The 17,194-nt window shown below is 39.8% G+C and overlaps 1 protein-coding gene across 1 annotated transcript in view; it reads right to left on the minus strand.

Annotated features, from left to right (window-relative positions):
- afg2a (AAA ATPase AFG2A) overlaps positions 1-17,194 on the minus strand; it is a 195,670-nt gene that overhangs the window by 130,149 nt on the left and 48,327 nt on the right. Inside the window, exons 12-15 of the mRNA XM_088344838.1 lie at positions 13,155-13,364; positions 11,267-11,320; positions 9,461-9,540; positions 333-459 (exon numbers count right to left, since the gene is read on the minus strand). Coding sequence (XP_088200964.1) covers positions 333-459; positions 9,461-9,540; positions 11,267-11,320; positions 13,155-13,364 — 471 coding nt within the window. The remainder of the gene's footprint in view (positions 1-332; positions 460-9,460; positions 9,541-11,266; positions 11,321-13,154; positions 13,365-17,194) is intronic.

Genomic DNA, 17,194 nt, shown 5'->3' on the forward strand with positions numbered 1-17,194 from the left:
TTTTTTTTTTTTTCCGAAGAGCAATGATGCTATGATGAGTGAAGGAAAAACTCGGGCACAACAGAGTGGTGTGTGAATTTGTTTCCCCATCTAGGATACAAACTATCACTTTGTGAGTTGTATTTTCTCCCGAGGGCCAAACAAAGTAAATGAAACGTGTTGTTGTATTTATCCACGGCAAACAAAGCAATGACAGCGTCCCAAAGGGAGAGTGAAGAGAGGCACCTTTAACTTCATCAATCATGAATAACAGTGGCGGAAGGGGGAGGCGAGTGCTGGACGGGGGCAGACTTATCAATCACGGACCAAAGGGGAGCCTGGCGTGTGTTTACCTTATCGATCATGTCCGGTCGGTTGGTGGCGGCCAACACGGTGACGTTGCCGAGCTGCTCCACGCCGTCCATCTCAGTCAAGAGTTGCGCCAGGACCCTGTCTCCCACGCCGGCCGATCCAGAGGAGCTGAGCGGGCAATGATGGAGGACGGGGAAGAAAATAAGAGGAAATGACACCACGGGATGAATGATGGATGCGAGTAAGAGGAAAATAAACAGAATTGAAAGCGGTTGTGGCGGGGAGAAGCGAACACAAATACCGAGTTATTCTACTCAGGGATAATTTTAGGGTGGACGAATTTTACTTGTTTTTGTTTGTATTGGCGAACTTATTTTTGTAAAACATGCATTCATGTGTATCGTGCACTCCTAAACATCTGTATAAAATTGTTTTACTTTTTCAGCTCAAATGTTGTGTTTAAATAAAACGGGAATCGAACCCGAGACGCGGTAGTGAGGGAGATCAATCCTAACCACTTGTGGTAAAACGGTATTGTAGATCAGTGATCCGCAAACTTTTCTGTAACGCGGACCAGTTTAATGTCTATAATGACTATATTCTCACGGTCTGGCCCAATAAAAGCATTAGTAACAAAAACAGATATAATGACATAGAAAAATGCATTCACTATTATCTCACCATTTTTAGTCAAAGTACCACGATGGTTGGCTGAACTATTTCCCATAATGCTCCATTACTACACTGTATAGTACAACGTGGCGCAGTAAAATGATGAGATTAAATCTGATGCATTATCCTATGTCTTTTACAATTCTAGTGGCCTAGTGGTAGGGATTCGGCGCTCTTACCACCAGAATCCAGGATTGATTCCTGTTGCATCCAAAGCTAAGCAAATGTGGTCATTGATAATGGTCAACTGATCAATCATGGCTAAATTACGTTGATATTCTTCCGTTAAACATTGGTATAATGCACACCCAGACCTTGAATTTTGTTGGGTAAAAAAAAAAAAAAAAGAGTTTTAGGATCGATTGAAATATTTCCCATTTATTTTGTAAACACTATTCATTAATTAATATTTAAAAATAATATTTATGAATGTATCTTCTCAAAAAGATGGATTATAGTTGTAGTCATTTGTATTTATTTATTTTCACTTCCACATATGAACATTTAAACTGTTTGAACTACCTTTTACAGTGGAATCTATATTCATGATTTAATAATTTAAAAATATTATTTTGTCAAGAACTTTGGTACTAAAATTACCTCATAAACAGTTAATGGAATTTTAACATGTTTTAAATTTGTTTTTGTTATAAATATATTTGTGTTAATAATTAATGGATGCGACTGAATGAAAATAAACAGAATGGCAAGCAGTACTGAGTAATACTATTCTAGGAAAATGTTTATGACATTTGTGGATTTTATTTATTATTATTCTTTAATTTAATAACAGTTTTTTCTTATCTCACCTATGAGGGCCACTAAGTACTTTGAAGTATCTCTTATTTTTTTGCAAACGATAATAATTCACATTTTACAAACTTATTGTATCACTTATTGTATCAAAAATCTGCCAAAATTAGTAAATAGAAAACTAAGTAGATTGTATTGATTTGTATTATTGTTTTATCCTCCTCATTTCAGATGGTTTTATTTCAAATGAGAAGAAATATGTGATGTACCATGGGTGGGTGGGCATTCAACCAATAGGGTTGTAGGGGCACCATTCTTGGGAAAGTACAGCATGGTGGCGCCCATACCTCCCCAATGTACCATATGGGTTAGGATTAGGGTTAGGGTTAGGATGGGTTAGGGTTAGGGTTAATGTATACTACATACATTAACATATCTTATATAAATCTGAACAACATTGGAGTACAAATACTTCATTATTGTCCTTGAGCAGGATTATCAGATACAAATAAAATTAATTTACACAGAGTTTTCAAGTGCCAGGCTACGATGCTTCGCAAAATAAAGATGGCATGTACAAAAACAAAAATATTGGAAAAGGCCTACTAGAACATCTGAAACATATCTTAAAACCATCACAGTTTAATTGAATTGAATGAATTCAATGCTACCCTGGCTAGTGCCCTGGATTCAGTAGCGCCCATCCGGCTTAAATCACGACCTAAAAGACGCACACCTTGGTTTAATGATGAAACTAGATCCCTTAAACGAGAATGCAGGAAATCTGAAAGAAAATGGCGCGCTACCAAGCTTAAAGTTTTCCATCAAATCTGGTGTGATAGTTTGTTGAAGTATAAAGCGGCCCTGCCCTCTGCAAAATCAGCCTACCTTTCGAAGGTGATTGCGTCACAAAAGAACAATCCCAAGGTCCTTTTCGACACTGTAGCATCGCTCACAAGGCAACAGACTATCCCAGATAGCTCCACTCATTCTGCCCATGACATAATGGTCTTCTTTACTAAGAAGATCCAAAGCATACAGGAAGAAATCGCTAAAGACAGTATTAATTCAACACATACTAAAGCACTCAAATCTATAGATGCACGACATGGTGGCTGTCCAGGGATTTTGTCCCGTTTTAATGAACTGTCACTCGATAATCTTAAACAGATGGTGAATACGGCCAAACCGACGACTTGCCAGTTCGACTCGCTTCCAGGTTCACTTATTAAAGGTCTCTTTGGCGTTCTTGCACTTTCAGTTCTAAATATTTTGAACATATCACTCTCCTCAGGTGTAGTTCCAGCGGCTTTTAAGTCCGCTGTCATTAAACCCACACTGAAACGACCCAACCTTGATCCAGAAAACGTATGTAATTATAGACCTGTGTCAAACCTACCGTTTCTTTCTAAAATACTTGAAAAAGTAGTGGCACAGCAGCTGAATGATTTCATGTCCGAGAACAATCTCTTTGAATCAATGCAATCAGGATTCAGGGCTAACCACTCTACTGAGACAGCTCTGATTAAGGTAACCAATGATCTCCTACGGGCAATGGACTCTGGCGCATCATCACTTTTGCTGCTGCTGGACCTTAGTGCTGCATTTGACACAGTGGACCATAATATCTTGCTAGAACGGTTGGAAAAATGGATTGGTCTCTCAGGAAACGTCCTCTTATGGTTCAGATCCTACCTCTCAGATAGGACACACTGCGTTAAATATGGCGAATTGACATCTGAGCCATTTAGTGTTACCTGTGGTGTTCCGCAGGGTTCAGTGCTTGGCCCCCTTCTCTTCAGCATTTATATGCTTCCACTAGGTGATATTATTCGCAAGTATAATATCAGTTTCCATTGCTACGCAGATGTCACTCAACTCTATCTCCCGATGGAGGAATCTGCCACACTAAACTGTGGAAATTTGGAGGCCTGCCTCACTGAGATAAAAGAGTGGATGTCACTCAATTTCCTGCGTCTTAACTCTGAAAAGACTGAAATGTTAGTTATTGGTCCATCTAAGTCCCGTGACTTATTCTCTAAAACCGCTGTGAAAATAGACAATTGCCACATCACACAGAGCGACTCACTTAAAAATTTAGGTGTCATTTTCGACCCCGATCTGTCCTTTCAAACACATGTGAAGAAAATTACTAGAACCGCTTTCTTCCATCTCCGTAACATTGCTAAAATTCGTCCTATACTTTCTCGGTCGGATGCGGAAATCATAATTCACGCGTTTATTACCTCCCGTCTCGATTACTGTAATGCACTACTTTCCGGTCTTCCGATGACCAAACTCAAGAGTTTTCAGCTGGTACGAAATGCTGCAGCGAGGCTTTTAAAAAGGACAAAAAAGTACGATCACATCACCCCAATTTTGGCTAACCTGCATTGGCTCCCTGTTAGCCTAAGATGCGATTTTAAGGTTCTCCTATTACTATACAAAATCATACATGGACTTTCCCCTTATGTCCCGGCCCGAAGCCTTCGTTCCGAGAGCGCCGGTCTCCTGGTGATCCCAAGAGCCAAGAAATGTTCCGCTGGTTCGAGAGCGTTCTCCATCCGGGCACCGGTGTTGTGGAATGCTCTTCCCCCTGAGATCCGATCTGCAACCTCCGTGGAAATGTTTAAATCTAAGCTTAAAACTCACTTCTACTCTATAGCATACGAATAACCTAAACTTCTTATGTGTAATAACTTGTGAAGCCCTTTGAGACTATTTGTGATTAAGGGCTATACAAATAAAAATGACTTGACTTGACTTTAATAAATGTGATCAATTCAGATCACATACCAAGTTATAAAAGTGTGCACACTAATGCAACTAGATGATCTGAGTTTGTTTTAATTTCTTCCTATGGAAAACATTTACAGTCAAATTTGTTTTATCAGTTTATTTCAAACGATAAACTACCTCAGTACAGGGTCAGTATGTTCTCAACCTCTAAAGTGAAGTGATGGAGTAGGTCTGAACAAGGGTTGAAGCAACAGACGCAGCCAGAAAATGCGCACATGATGGATGGACATGACGCCAGTAGAGAGGAAGTGACATCCATCACCTCTAATTGCTAATATTCATCTTGCGAAACTCACCCTGCTCATTTTGAAAGCCTTCGATTGTGTCCCATTAATGGCTTCTTTCACAAAAAAAACGAGAAAATAAACATTTAGGCTACAAGAGCACAGTCGAACTGCCAGTGGTGTCATTAAAAAGAAACCAGAACATCCATGTCCACAGCAACCATTTTATTTCCCGGTTCACTCCTTACTTATTGTAGTTAATTTTCTTTGAAATTAAAATGAGTTAAATATTTATTTCACTGATTTCTGAATATTTATACTATTATGTCTACATTATTTCAAATTCTAGATCTCGTTCTAGACGTTGCCTTTGCAAAACACTATTTTGTATTTAAATTAACGTTTTATTTTATGTATGTTCTAACTTCTTCGTAATTACTGCTCATTGTTATTTTAGACTATTCATATTATGTGTATTATTTAGCGCCATCACGAAAAGAACCATTTGTTAGGTCTTCCAAAAAAAATCGTAAAACAAAGGTTTTATTCTTTATTTCCATACATTTCCTACTTTTTTTCTGAACATCACTTTTTATAATAAATCACACAGATATCATGATCTTAACACATATATAATGAAATTTCTGTACACCCTTTCATGATGGAAGAACTTTTGCTTCGAAGGGACACTGTATATTTTAGCACCTCCTACTAGTAAAAAAGCATATTATATTTATTTAAATAATAAGCAAAAACACATCCGTTATCACATAAACATGGAATTAGCATTTTACGTGCTGCTACGGATACCTAAATACCTCAAAAAGGCTAGGTAAAAAAACGACAAGTCAAATGGTGCATTTTGGTCACTTTGAGTCTCCGTAGTTTGTATATTTCCCTGTGTTCTTCATGGTGTTTTTAGCACATGTTTTCAGTTTCATAACACAGTACAACAACTAGTGGTCCAATCATAAACACTGTCACTTTAAAATATTTTGCTTTTTTAATACGGATGCTTCTCTTGTAAAATAGATTTAACAAAAAAGAGTAAGAAATAAATATGTTCCATTTACTCATCATAAAGCAAGCTTTAAGGAACAATAAAACAGTAACTGGTATATAAATTGTTCGAAACATATCCCCTAATTTTTTGCAATTTTAGATTTTTTAGTTTCTTTTTATCTACACAGGTATAGTAAGCATTTTCATACGTGTGTCCGTCTTATCTATTCAACTATAGGAAACTCCATCGACTTGTGCAATGTTTGTCACCTTTGTCATACTTTTATTTTATTTTCTATCTTATTTTTTTGCAAGTTACTTCATCCATCCTAAACACCATCTGGCTCTCCTCCTCCGATTCATTCCGCGAGTTTGGACTAATGGCAGGTCGGCTGACAGATTTACAGGTGCTTCTCGTTTTTTTACGCGTCTGTGTGGGGGACCGGCCGCACGCTCGCCACGAGTCAGACAGAGGTGGTCCGCCTGTGTCAACACTTTTGAAAATCCGAGGGAGGGGCCACGCGAGCCACTTTATTGATTAAAACGTGTCAGGAAGTGCGAGCAAGCTTGCGTAAATAACCTTGCAGGGAGAAGTCAATGTTCTTGAACGGTGAAGGGCGTGAAGGTGGACAGCCGCTGTCCATTATTCATCTGCTTGCACTCACATTCATTGACTTCAAGTTGTATCTATGTCTATCCATGAACATTTATATCCGTCCATCCATCCATCAGTAATCATTTGGAATGCATGACTGAATTTTTGAATTATGTATAACAAGATGGACGGACGGACGGATATATTGATTGGCTTGTTGGTGGGTGGAAGCATGAATGGAAGGATGTATGAATTAATGGACGAATGGGTGGATGAATGGGTGGACAGATGGACGGAATGATGGGTGGGTAGACGTGTGGGTCGGCGGATGGATTGGATTGTTGGTTATTAATGGAAGGATAGATGGATGAATGGATGATAGGGGGGTGGATGGATGAATGGATGAAAGAGGGATGGATGGGTTAATGGATAGGGTAGATTGGCTGTTCGGTTATACATAGATGAAAAGATGGATGTGAAGATTGATGGATGTATTGATGGATGGAGAGATGGACAGAAGGGTAAATGGAGGGGTGGGTTGATGCGAGGGCCAGAGAAAGAATGAATGTATTAATTAATGGAAGGATTGGCTGGTTGGTTGGTTATGGGTGGTTAGATGGAAGGATGGATGTAAAGATTGATGGATGGATGGTTGAATGCATTGAAAAATGGATGAAAGGGTGAATGAATCGGCGGCTAGTCGGGTGTTTTTGGCAGATAGATGGATGAATAGATGGATAGGCTGTTTGGTACAGGTGGGTGGAAAGATGGATGGAAGGAAGAATGGATTAATATATTGACAGATGGATCGAAAGATGGATAGATGGGTGGGTAGAATATGTGCGTCGGCAGATGGCTGGATTGGCTGGTTGTTTATGGGCCGGGGTGCTTGGTCGATAGATTGAATGTTAGATGGAAGAATGGATGGTTGGATGGAATTACAGACTGAAGGTGCGGTTTAGAGTGATCAAAAAACCAACGATGAAGATTTTTCATTACAAGATATTGATTAATAATAAAAAGTTTAAAAAAAAAAAATTCTTACCAATAAATGAATGCGAAAACATAATTTTGAAGGCCAACTTATATATGTAGGCATACTTGCGCTGGCGCGCGCACGCACACACACACACACGCACACGCACACACACAAACACACACACACAATTATCGGGCGGCCTGATTATTGGTAATGATATTTGAGAATGAATTTGACAGATAACAGCATCAGCTGTTATGAAGCTGATTAAGCTGATATTTAGCACAACACTGAGCAACAGCCGAGCCTTTTTATCACCCCCTGCCTTCTGTCTGACACCACCCACCCTGCACTTTCTGATTAAATAAGCAACCAGGGGGCGGAGTCTCTGAAGCATATTTGGGAATACTTATCACATTTTCAATTAGCCTCTTTTTTTTACCTCCACCCCCTTTGTGACCCCCCCTTGACTGAAATGTCGAATAAACGTGGAGCGACACACACATGGCAGAAGCCAACACCTGTGTTGTGCCTTAATCTGACTCCCCTGCAGAATCTGACTCCCTTTCAAGTGAACGCGAACTCTGATATTCCTACGCTTTTCATCGATGCGCTTTTGATAGAATGAGTGTCGCAATCGCAGTCTGTATGTGTTTATAAAAAATATTGATTGGCGTGATTAAAACAAAAAAGTGATTGTTGTCTATATTGCAGAGCAAATAAGACCAGCACAAAATTCCAAGTAACTCAGAACTTTGGAATGGATGGAACGACTGCGTCCCCTTTTGGACCGTTCCCGACGTACCAATGCGAGACTCATATACCTAAGACCCCCCCCAAAAAGGCATGATCTGGTCAAGCGTCCCTGGTCCACATAAAAAGAGGAGCTGATCGATAGCCCGCTTTTTTTTCTAAAGCCTAGCATTACGGCCGTGCCTAGCGGCCGTGCGGGCCTGCTCGGCGGCCTAGATTTCAGCACGTGGACCATAGGTTGCGAACATCTGGTGCACGGGACCAAATCTCTCCGCAACATCTAGTAAGAGGACGGTTCCAGATTTAACACCATGTTTGCTGGTTCATGGGAATAAGCGTTTTTTTCTGGACAAGCATTATAGCAGGAAACTTTGTTTTTGTGCTAGTAACTTTCAGCGGTCGAAAACTCCCATAATCTCCGGGACCCCACCCCCCAATTCTCTGTGTTAATAAATTATGTGTGTGCTATTTCAAGCGGCCTGGTTCATTGAATTGAAATAACGTAATTTAAGTTTTATCAGTGTAGGAAATCTTAGCATCCTTCAAAAAAAGATTTAGGTGGAGTACCAGCAACACCTAGAGGCAAATCTGTTTACTGATTACAGTAAAGAATTATTCATTTTAATCCTAACGATTTTCAAAATTAAAGATAGAAAAATACAATATTATGAATTTATTAGGACATTTACACGAACATCGTGTAAACAGGGATGCTAAACACTCTGAGTGTCTTGTCCCTCTCCTTTTCCACCAACAACCATATACAGACACCGTTCAGTCATTAAACAAATTGATTTAGTCATTTGAATAAGTAATAAATAATAAAACGCTAAAAAAATTATCCACCTCCGTAAACAAAAACTTTAGACCAGTTACTTTCTCTGACTAATCTGCATTTGGAAGTTGGAGAGCTTTTGCAATGGCCTTGATAATATGAAATTTTCTTTACATACAATTTCATTAAACAATACTTGATTAAATTTGAATGAATCAAAAAAGAAAAAGAAACTTGATTTAAACGCTTGTGAATCAAAATCTGAGGGGATAGAGAAATAGAGAAATTGATGGATAGGGTCATCTTATAGTTTTTAAGTGAGATCCGGGCTGCAAATTGGTGCTCTTTTCAGCCCCCATTAAGAACGGTGGGGACAATGACTAGTTTGTGTGCATACCCGTGTCCATCCAACCCCCTCAACTTCCCCCGCCATCCCATTTCCTCTAGGCAACAGATGTGCCATTCCATGAAAGAGACAGTGACCGCTATGTCCACGAGGATACAAAGAAGACGCCACGAGACGTTTACATTTGTCACGGCACAACAACGACGTAGTAGTCTGTTGACTCAGGGGTGAACAATACAGTGTGTGTTACAGTTATTCATAGCGCGCTTACCTTCCCCTTTCGCTGGCCAATGCATCGATCTCATCGAAGAAGACCACAGAGGGGGAGACGGCTCTGGCCTTGCGAAACACCTGCGGGGAGGAAAGGAGAAAAAAAATGAAAATAGCTGTTGAACGGAGATCAGACTGTGCGTAAACAGGAAATGTGTCACTTGACGGCGTCATGATGTGCGTATGCGTGCATCGGTCATCAAGTGCTGGAAATTTTAAAAATAAATTTATTGTAACACCAACCCCCATGTTCACTGAAATCCTGTGTGTAAAAAAGAGGAGGGACCGTATTTTCCGCACTGTAAAGCCTTAAATTTGTACAAAAGCCTTATAATTATGGGACTTATAATACAATGAGCTTAATATGTGGATCAATATTGAGTCGCAACAGGTCTACGGTAAACAACCGCCGACTCTATTTCCCTCAGTAGACGAAGTAGCGCACGATGCATGCTAGGATATATATACCGGCGTTTCATTTGCTAACTAATGATGATTGCATTATTTGAATCGGTCACTATAAATTAAAGTTATTCAGAGGTAAAGGAGGCGGGTCTTTTTAGCATTTATAGGCTCATGGAGGCTAAAGCGAGGTACAACGAAGTCTGCAATTGGCCAGAAAACATGTGAATCACAAGTTAGGTCCTATCCATCCATCCATTAAAATAAACCGCTTATCCTCTGTAGGGTCGCGGGGGTGCTGGAGCCCATCCCAGCTGTCTTCCGGCAGTAAGCAAGGGACACTCTGAACTGATTGCCAGCCAGTCACAGGGCACTAAATAAAACTGTTGGTATAAATGACCGAGAGACTCACTCTCTTATTCATACCTTGGGACAATTAACATGACGTGCATGTTTTTGGAATGTGGGAGGAAACCGGAGTGCCCGGAGGAAACCCACGCAGGCACGGGGAGAACATGCAAAGGCTGCAATAGCGGAATTTGAACCCTAAAGCTCTGCACCGTGGGGCTGCGCGCTAACCACCCAGCCGCCGTGCCGCCATGATTTACATTCTGGTTTATTTGTGAACAGGAATGATGGGGCTAAAAAGACAGCAACATCCATCGATGCAGAGATCGCGTGTTTTAGAGTAAGTAAATGTTTTACACGGTTGGATTTAATTCACTCACGGATGTTAAGAGACCATGGTTGCGTATTATCATCGAATGCGATGGCGGCAAGATCTCTGGTGAGCTACCCTGGCTTTATATTTTATGGGCATCTTGTTTCAAACTGATCGTGGGAAAGGTATTTTTTTTTTATTGTCAGTATATAAAATCCGTATTTTAGTGACTGGTGACATTGTCGTGTCACAGGGATGCTGGAGCCCAGCCCAGATATTTTTGGGCAGTGGGCAGGGGACACCCTGAACTGGTGCCCAGCCAGTTGCAGGGCACACAGAGTTAAACAAGTCACTCACTCATTCACACCTAGGGACAATTTGGACAGGCCAATCAAGCTGCAGTCACACTATATTACGTAAATATGATCGTATTTATCTTATTACTGTAGTTTTATGTTCAATTACTATTGGAATGCATTTTGGTGATCAGGATTGTACTTGGCGTAAATTGGATGATTATGGCTGGCTGGGAAATGATTAATTGGTTTTCAGATATTTCGTCTGGAGAAAATGTGTTTGATATGAAACATTCTAGATACGAGCTTGATCCTTGAACAATTTCATCTCTTACATAGGGGTTCAACTGTAATGATCGCTTGTGTCCGGTCGTAGAAAGTCAATGTAACAATTAGAGGTGGGTCCTAAGAATGTGTTGTCTTGACAAAAAGTAAAAGCAAAACTCACCTCCCTGACGGCTCTTTCCGACTCACCCACGTACTTGCTCAGCAGTTCAGGACCCTGAAAAGTCAGCAATTGCAAATGTTAGAGTACCTTTTGGTAGATGAGGCTACTTCAACATGAGTTCACCCTTTTGCAGAAACGTTTCGATGCCAAAAAGCATTCCGGAGCATTGCAAGCCACTCGTTAACGGATAATGCAATTTTGGACTGATTTGAGTCAGCTTTGGTTGGCCTGTGTTTGTCCGAGGTGCTCATTTGAAATCTTAGTGTTCACTCAGTGCTGTTTTATGTCAAACTCAGAAAATAGATGGACTTGGACTCCATCCCATGTGTATCAGTCAGCACTTCAAGTCTTGGCAGTGGGGAAGCTTCTCAACAAGCAAACTATGGAACATGTAGAGACTCAGCATTATATAAATTGGCTAAGTTTTTTTTTTTTAACAAACAGGGATGTTGTCTCAAGTAGTTTGAGCCACTTTAGCATTAAATACTCGAACAGAACATAAAATTCGAAAATAGACCGATCCAGTACTTTGGTGCATTTAACTTTTTGTGTTGATAAGTGTACACCAACCCACTTTTTTGGTTGTTTTAAAACATTTTGGGGAAGTGTTTCTAAACCATGAAGAAACCTTTGGAGCATTTTTAGTACAAAACTACATAAATTGTGGACAAAAACATTGAACTTGTATTTTGTGTTCCTTTTAATTAAGGATTTTTGTTGTTGTAATTTTTGTATATGATATTAACCCTTTTTCTAGTCGAAACGTTATTCTAAGCAAATATAATTTGTTGAGTGAAAAAAATATTGTTTAACTTTGTTATTTATTTAGAAAAGCCTACATTATTTGGTCATTACGTTTTTGAAAAAACATTACCCGAAAATGTAAGCTTTCTTCCTTTTTTTCTCTTTATTTTCTCCTTTCATTCATTCCTCCCTCCATTGTGCATTTGTTCCTTCCTTCCTTCCTTCCTTCCCTTTGTCCTTACATTTACGATTTCTTTATTTTCTTGTTCTTTCCTTCCATACTTCCTTCCTTCCATCCTATCTTCCATCCATCCATCCTTTCTTCCTTCCATCCTTCCATCGTGAGGTCCATCCATCCTTCCTTCCTTTCTTCCTTCTTTCCCTCCTCCCTCCCTCCCTCCCGACCTTCCTTCTTTTGTGCATTTGTTTTGGATTTAAAATTAGCCGTCTTTCATAATACCCTTGAAAGCAAATCTCTTGACTTATGTATTTAACTCTCATTGACGCACAGGTCCTCATGTACAGACACAAAAAATATAAATATAAAGAAAAAGTGAGCAGACTCCAGCTCCACCTTTCTTCAATCAAGACTTGTTGGGCAACTAAATTAGCATTAGCATCTCCCGGTGCAGCCGCTACTTCCAGTGTTGAGCGTTAACAGCCTTGAAAGACCATCAACAATCAAACACTCCACAATTAGGCCCATCCATCTCTGTCAGGATGCTGTGAAGGAACGGAGGCAGGAAGGGAGGCTGAGCTAACGCTGGTTAGTAGTGATGAATGAAAATGGACAAAGACGAGGTCAGGGGTCAGGCAAGGAAGCTCTCTGCACAGGAAGCAGGGCAGTTAGGTGTCCCTCCCGGGGTCATTGAGGGGAAACCTCTTCTCTGGGATGTTGATGGACATGTTAAAACCGTGTAGGGGTGCGACTCCCATGAATAGCATCAGTATTATGCACTAACCAAGAGCATAAACAAATCTATCAGGACAATGCTTGAGTGCTGATATATGAGTTTATCGGTGGTTGGTGATGAGTTTTATGGGAGCTGTATTTTGACAATGACCACTGACCTTATTGTGACTAGGGTCAAACTGACATCAACTATAAATAATTTAACGACAAAGTGACTTTTGGCAAACCCACCTTAATGGCCAGGAAGTTAAGGCCGCTTTCGTTGGCCAGGGCCTTGGCAATCATAGTCTTGGAGCAGCCCGGCGGTCCATAAAGCAAGACCCCTTTCGGTGGTCGGATGCCCATGCGAGCGAAAGCTTCGGGGTGCCTCAAGGGCCACTCCACAGCCTGCTTCAGTTTTAGCTTCACATCCTCCATCCCGCCAATGTCAAGCCAGCGCACCTGTTTAGGATTGCAGAAAGCAAAAATTGAAGAGACAATGTGTAATAAGTGACCACTAGATGCTGCTGTATTGTGAAGTGCAACCGTTAATAAGTGCTACAAAGCACAAGGATGAATAAAAACTACAAGACCTAAAGTGACCAAAACGCAACATTTTTCTTCTCATTTTTTGTCCAGGCTTACACAAGTTTTTGGTTTGTTCAGCGAGACGTAGCAGCAGGACTGCTAACAATTAGGTCCATTTAGGTGAGCTTCACATGATGTAAACTTTTCTCGAACTACAAGCATTTAAAAAAATGCACGTTTAGATCATCATTCATGCATGTTTGCTTATTATTCAAATCAATATGTTTTTTTTTTTCCTTCTAGGAGGCACTAAACAATACACAAGCAGTAAAGTTGAGGGTGAGACGGGTGGAATTTTTGAGTCGAGAAAGACGCACGTTTATTGTGACTTTGTGCTTTGTGCATGAATAAAACTAGGATGAACAGGCCCTCATTATGGGAAATGTGTCAATCGAAAGGTAGGAGGAGGGGCTAACTACCATATTGGGAATAATTTTAAGAGTCTGTTTCAATGTAAACGGAAATAATGTGGTTAATTGAAGCAATGTCCAACGAAGCAGAAATGTTTTAGGCAGATTCCTATTCATCTGTCAGCAGACTCTTGTGTTTTGGAGTAAATATTTTAGTCCAAAGAATCCAACCATGGACATTCCAAGACGTTGAAGATGGCCAGGGAACGTAATGGTGAGTTATGCCAGCTTTATTCTTTTCGTGTATCAGACTTATCCTGATGTTTCTCTAATGAGTATTTGGTCATCATAAATCCGAAAAGTTTAGGCTTTCCAATGATGGCATGACGCATTTCAGTGACAGGTGACATCGTACGGATACGTATTTGTTTATCAAAAGCCCGGCGGCCTAACAGCGGGCCGTCAGAACGTTAAGGTTCCGTATGTTGTTAAAACTCTTTCTGTGTAGTGTATTTCTTAGTAAATAGCAATGTGGGCAGTTGGCGCTTATAGTCAGGTGCGGCTTATGTATGTACAAAATGTTTTTTTTTTTTTACTTAAAAAAATGTACTGGGTCCGGATTATAATCAGGTGCGCCTTATGGTCAGAATTATACAGTACTACTATAATTATGATCATACATATTATTTTCATTATAATAATGATCATGAACCATAATAAACTCATCATCATTCTAATAACAATGTATTATTATCATTATTAACATTGTCATTTATATATATATATATATATATATATATATATATATATATAAATACAGTTGGTATTTTTCTCACTTAGAGATCATGGAGGGGTCTGAAATTTTCATCGTAGGTGCATGTCCACTGTAAGAGAGATACACTAAAAAGGAAAATCCAGAAATCACAATGCATGATTTGTTAACGATTTATTTGGGTGATATTTGTATACAAGTAAATATTGAGTAAGCCATTTAATGCCAAGCAATTTTTAAAACAACAGATAATTGCCGATCATTTAAAATATTTTTACCAATTTTTAAATTTTTAAATAAAATAGTCTTAAAATAAATGGGTCTTACCTAAGATCATTAGAAAAGGAACATTGATGTGAAAATGCGTCTTTGGCAAAGAGTGGGTTAAAAGACAAAAATAAGTTGCTGAAATCAACCATAAAAGTAAAAAAGCAAACAAAAAGTTAATATAATCAAAAATATATATTTTTATTATAATAAAACTATCTTAATATTATTTTTGTATCCAGGTAAATATTTATTAAAGAAATAGTAGCTGCAATTGCCATTCTAAGATAAGGTTTGCTCATTTTCTAGGATTGCTATTTTTTCAAGTGGAAGCGTAAAATAAAAAGGCGGAAGAAGCAATAAAAAAGTTTAGAAATACTTCACAAATCATAAAAAATAGTGAATGCATGCAGAAGCCATTCGCATTGAAGACCTCTCAGACTAAGCAACTGGCGATAAAATGTTCCGGAAGGACACAAAACGTTCGAGGCATTAAAAAGAATATTTGGAAGGACACGAGGAACAGAAAATTCCGGTTGAATTATGAGTCGGCGGAGAGTCAGCCAACGGCCGCTTGTCTTAGCGAGAGAGAACGGCCAGCATCTTCAAGCCCCATCTGATTCATACTTCTCATCCGAAACCCGCCTAACGCTTTCCGTGCGTTTTGGTTCAAAACGGCAAGCATTCTTGCGCCGCTCGCATAACCTCGCACCATCTGCCTTCATTCACGTCGAAATGCTGTCTGAAACTGGCCTCTTTAACAAAAAAGACTTAAAAAAAAACACTGAACATGTTATCGTGGTGCCAGAACCAGTTCCCAGTGATGGAAAACAAATCGAAGACTGCTCCTGGCAAAAGGCTTATATCTTCCACCTGTTTCCCAGATGGGGAAAAACTGATCTGCTTCCAAGGTCATAAATGCTTGAGGAGAAAGGGATTACGAGCCGGGCTGGAGACAGAAAAGCAGAACAGAGCTGCAGAAAAGTGCAATAGCGACCTCCACAGCGTTTGCTTGTACAAAAACAATTAAATTAAATGAATCTTGCATTGGCTTAAACATTACATGTCATACTTGTTATTCCGGCAATTCAGTTGACACGGCACGCCAAGACTCTGCAGAATATCTGCTGGCAGGCTAAATTAGCTTTAGCTCGTCCACAACCTCAAAAACTTCTCTCTCAAGTAAAATTTACATACAGTGGATAGGAAAAGTCTACACACCTTAGGACCGCCATGTCACACCATCGGCCCTTGGACCACACACACTCCCCCTGTTGGATTATTTTATCCGGCCCGCCACAAATTCATGAATGTGTGGGAAAAAAAAACAAGTCTCTCGGTCATTCATACCAAAAGTTATGATTTTTTAAACAGATCAGATCAAAATGCACCCTCTGAACACTAAGAGGCAGTAAATGATACACTCTTAGCTTTAATAGGCCCAGCCTAGTAGTTTGATCTGATGTTGTCTAATCCTATTGCCCATGCACTACTTGAACTCTTATTTTGTATCAAACCAGTACAAAGATTTTGGCAGAAATTATATATGTTTTCATAACTCCCGATAGAGTTTAAATAGCGTGTGGTGAGTTGGTTCAGGTGTAAAACTGTGTTCACTTACTGTCAAAATAAACCAAAATAAAATAAAAATTACCTTATTCCTATGGTTTTGAATAATTGTTTAATGCTTACAAAAATGTTTTATGCATGATTATAATATGAAGGGAATGCTACTGAACTGTTTGACTAGTCTTTCTTAAAGTTGATCATTCTTTGGGGTACCCGTCAGCACAGCAGCGCAGGGTTTAGTGCATGTGCGGCACCGTTTTGAGGTCGTGAGATCGAAGCTTCCTGTGTCGGGTTTGCATGTTCTCCCCGTGCTTGCATGGGTTTCCTCCAGGCACTCCGGTTTCCTCCCCCAATCCAAAAACATGCATGTCAGGTTAATTGGCCGGTCCAAATTGGCCCTAGGTGTGAATAAGTGAGTGAGTTGTCTGTGTCTGTGTGCCCTGCGACTGGCTGGCAACCAGCTCAGGCTAAGATTTATTTTTTGCAGTGTAGCATTTGCTTTTGAAATTCTTAAAAAATCGTTTTAGAATTACATTTTGTTAATATTTACAACAGCTGTAAATGTTAGTTGTTGACAGGCGAACCTCATTAAGTGCTCTTTTTATTTTTTTTCCTCGAAACAGTCTGCCTTATTCTGTAATTCCTTCTATCACCCCCCCAGAGCATCCCTCCCGACAGGGGTAACACATCCCAGGCCACCAGCGCCGTCTCCGGGGAACGGAGCACCTAATGGAAAGCTGGCACCA

The sequence above is a fragment of the Urocampus carinirostris genome, chromosome 9 (genome assembly GCF_059441175.1).
Source record: "Urocampus carinirostris isolate Australia breed hairy pipefish chromosome 9, RoL_Ucar_1.0, whole genome shotgun sequence".
NCBI classification, from domain to species: domain Eukaryota; kingdom Metazoa; phylum Chordata; class Actinopteri; order Syngnathiformes; family Syngnathidae; genus Urocampus; species Urocampus carinirostris.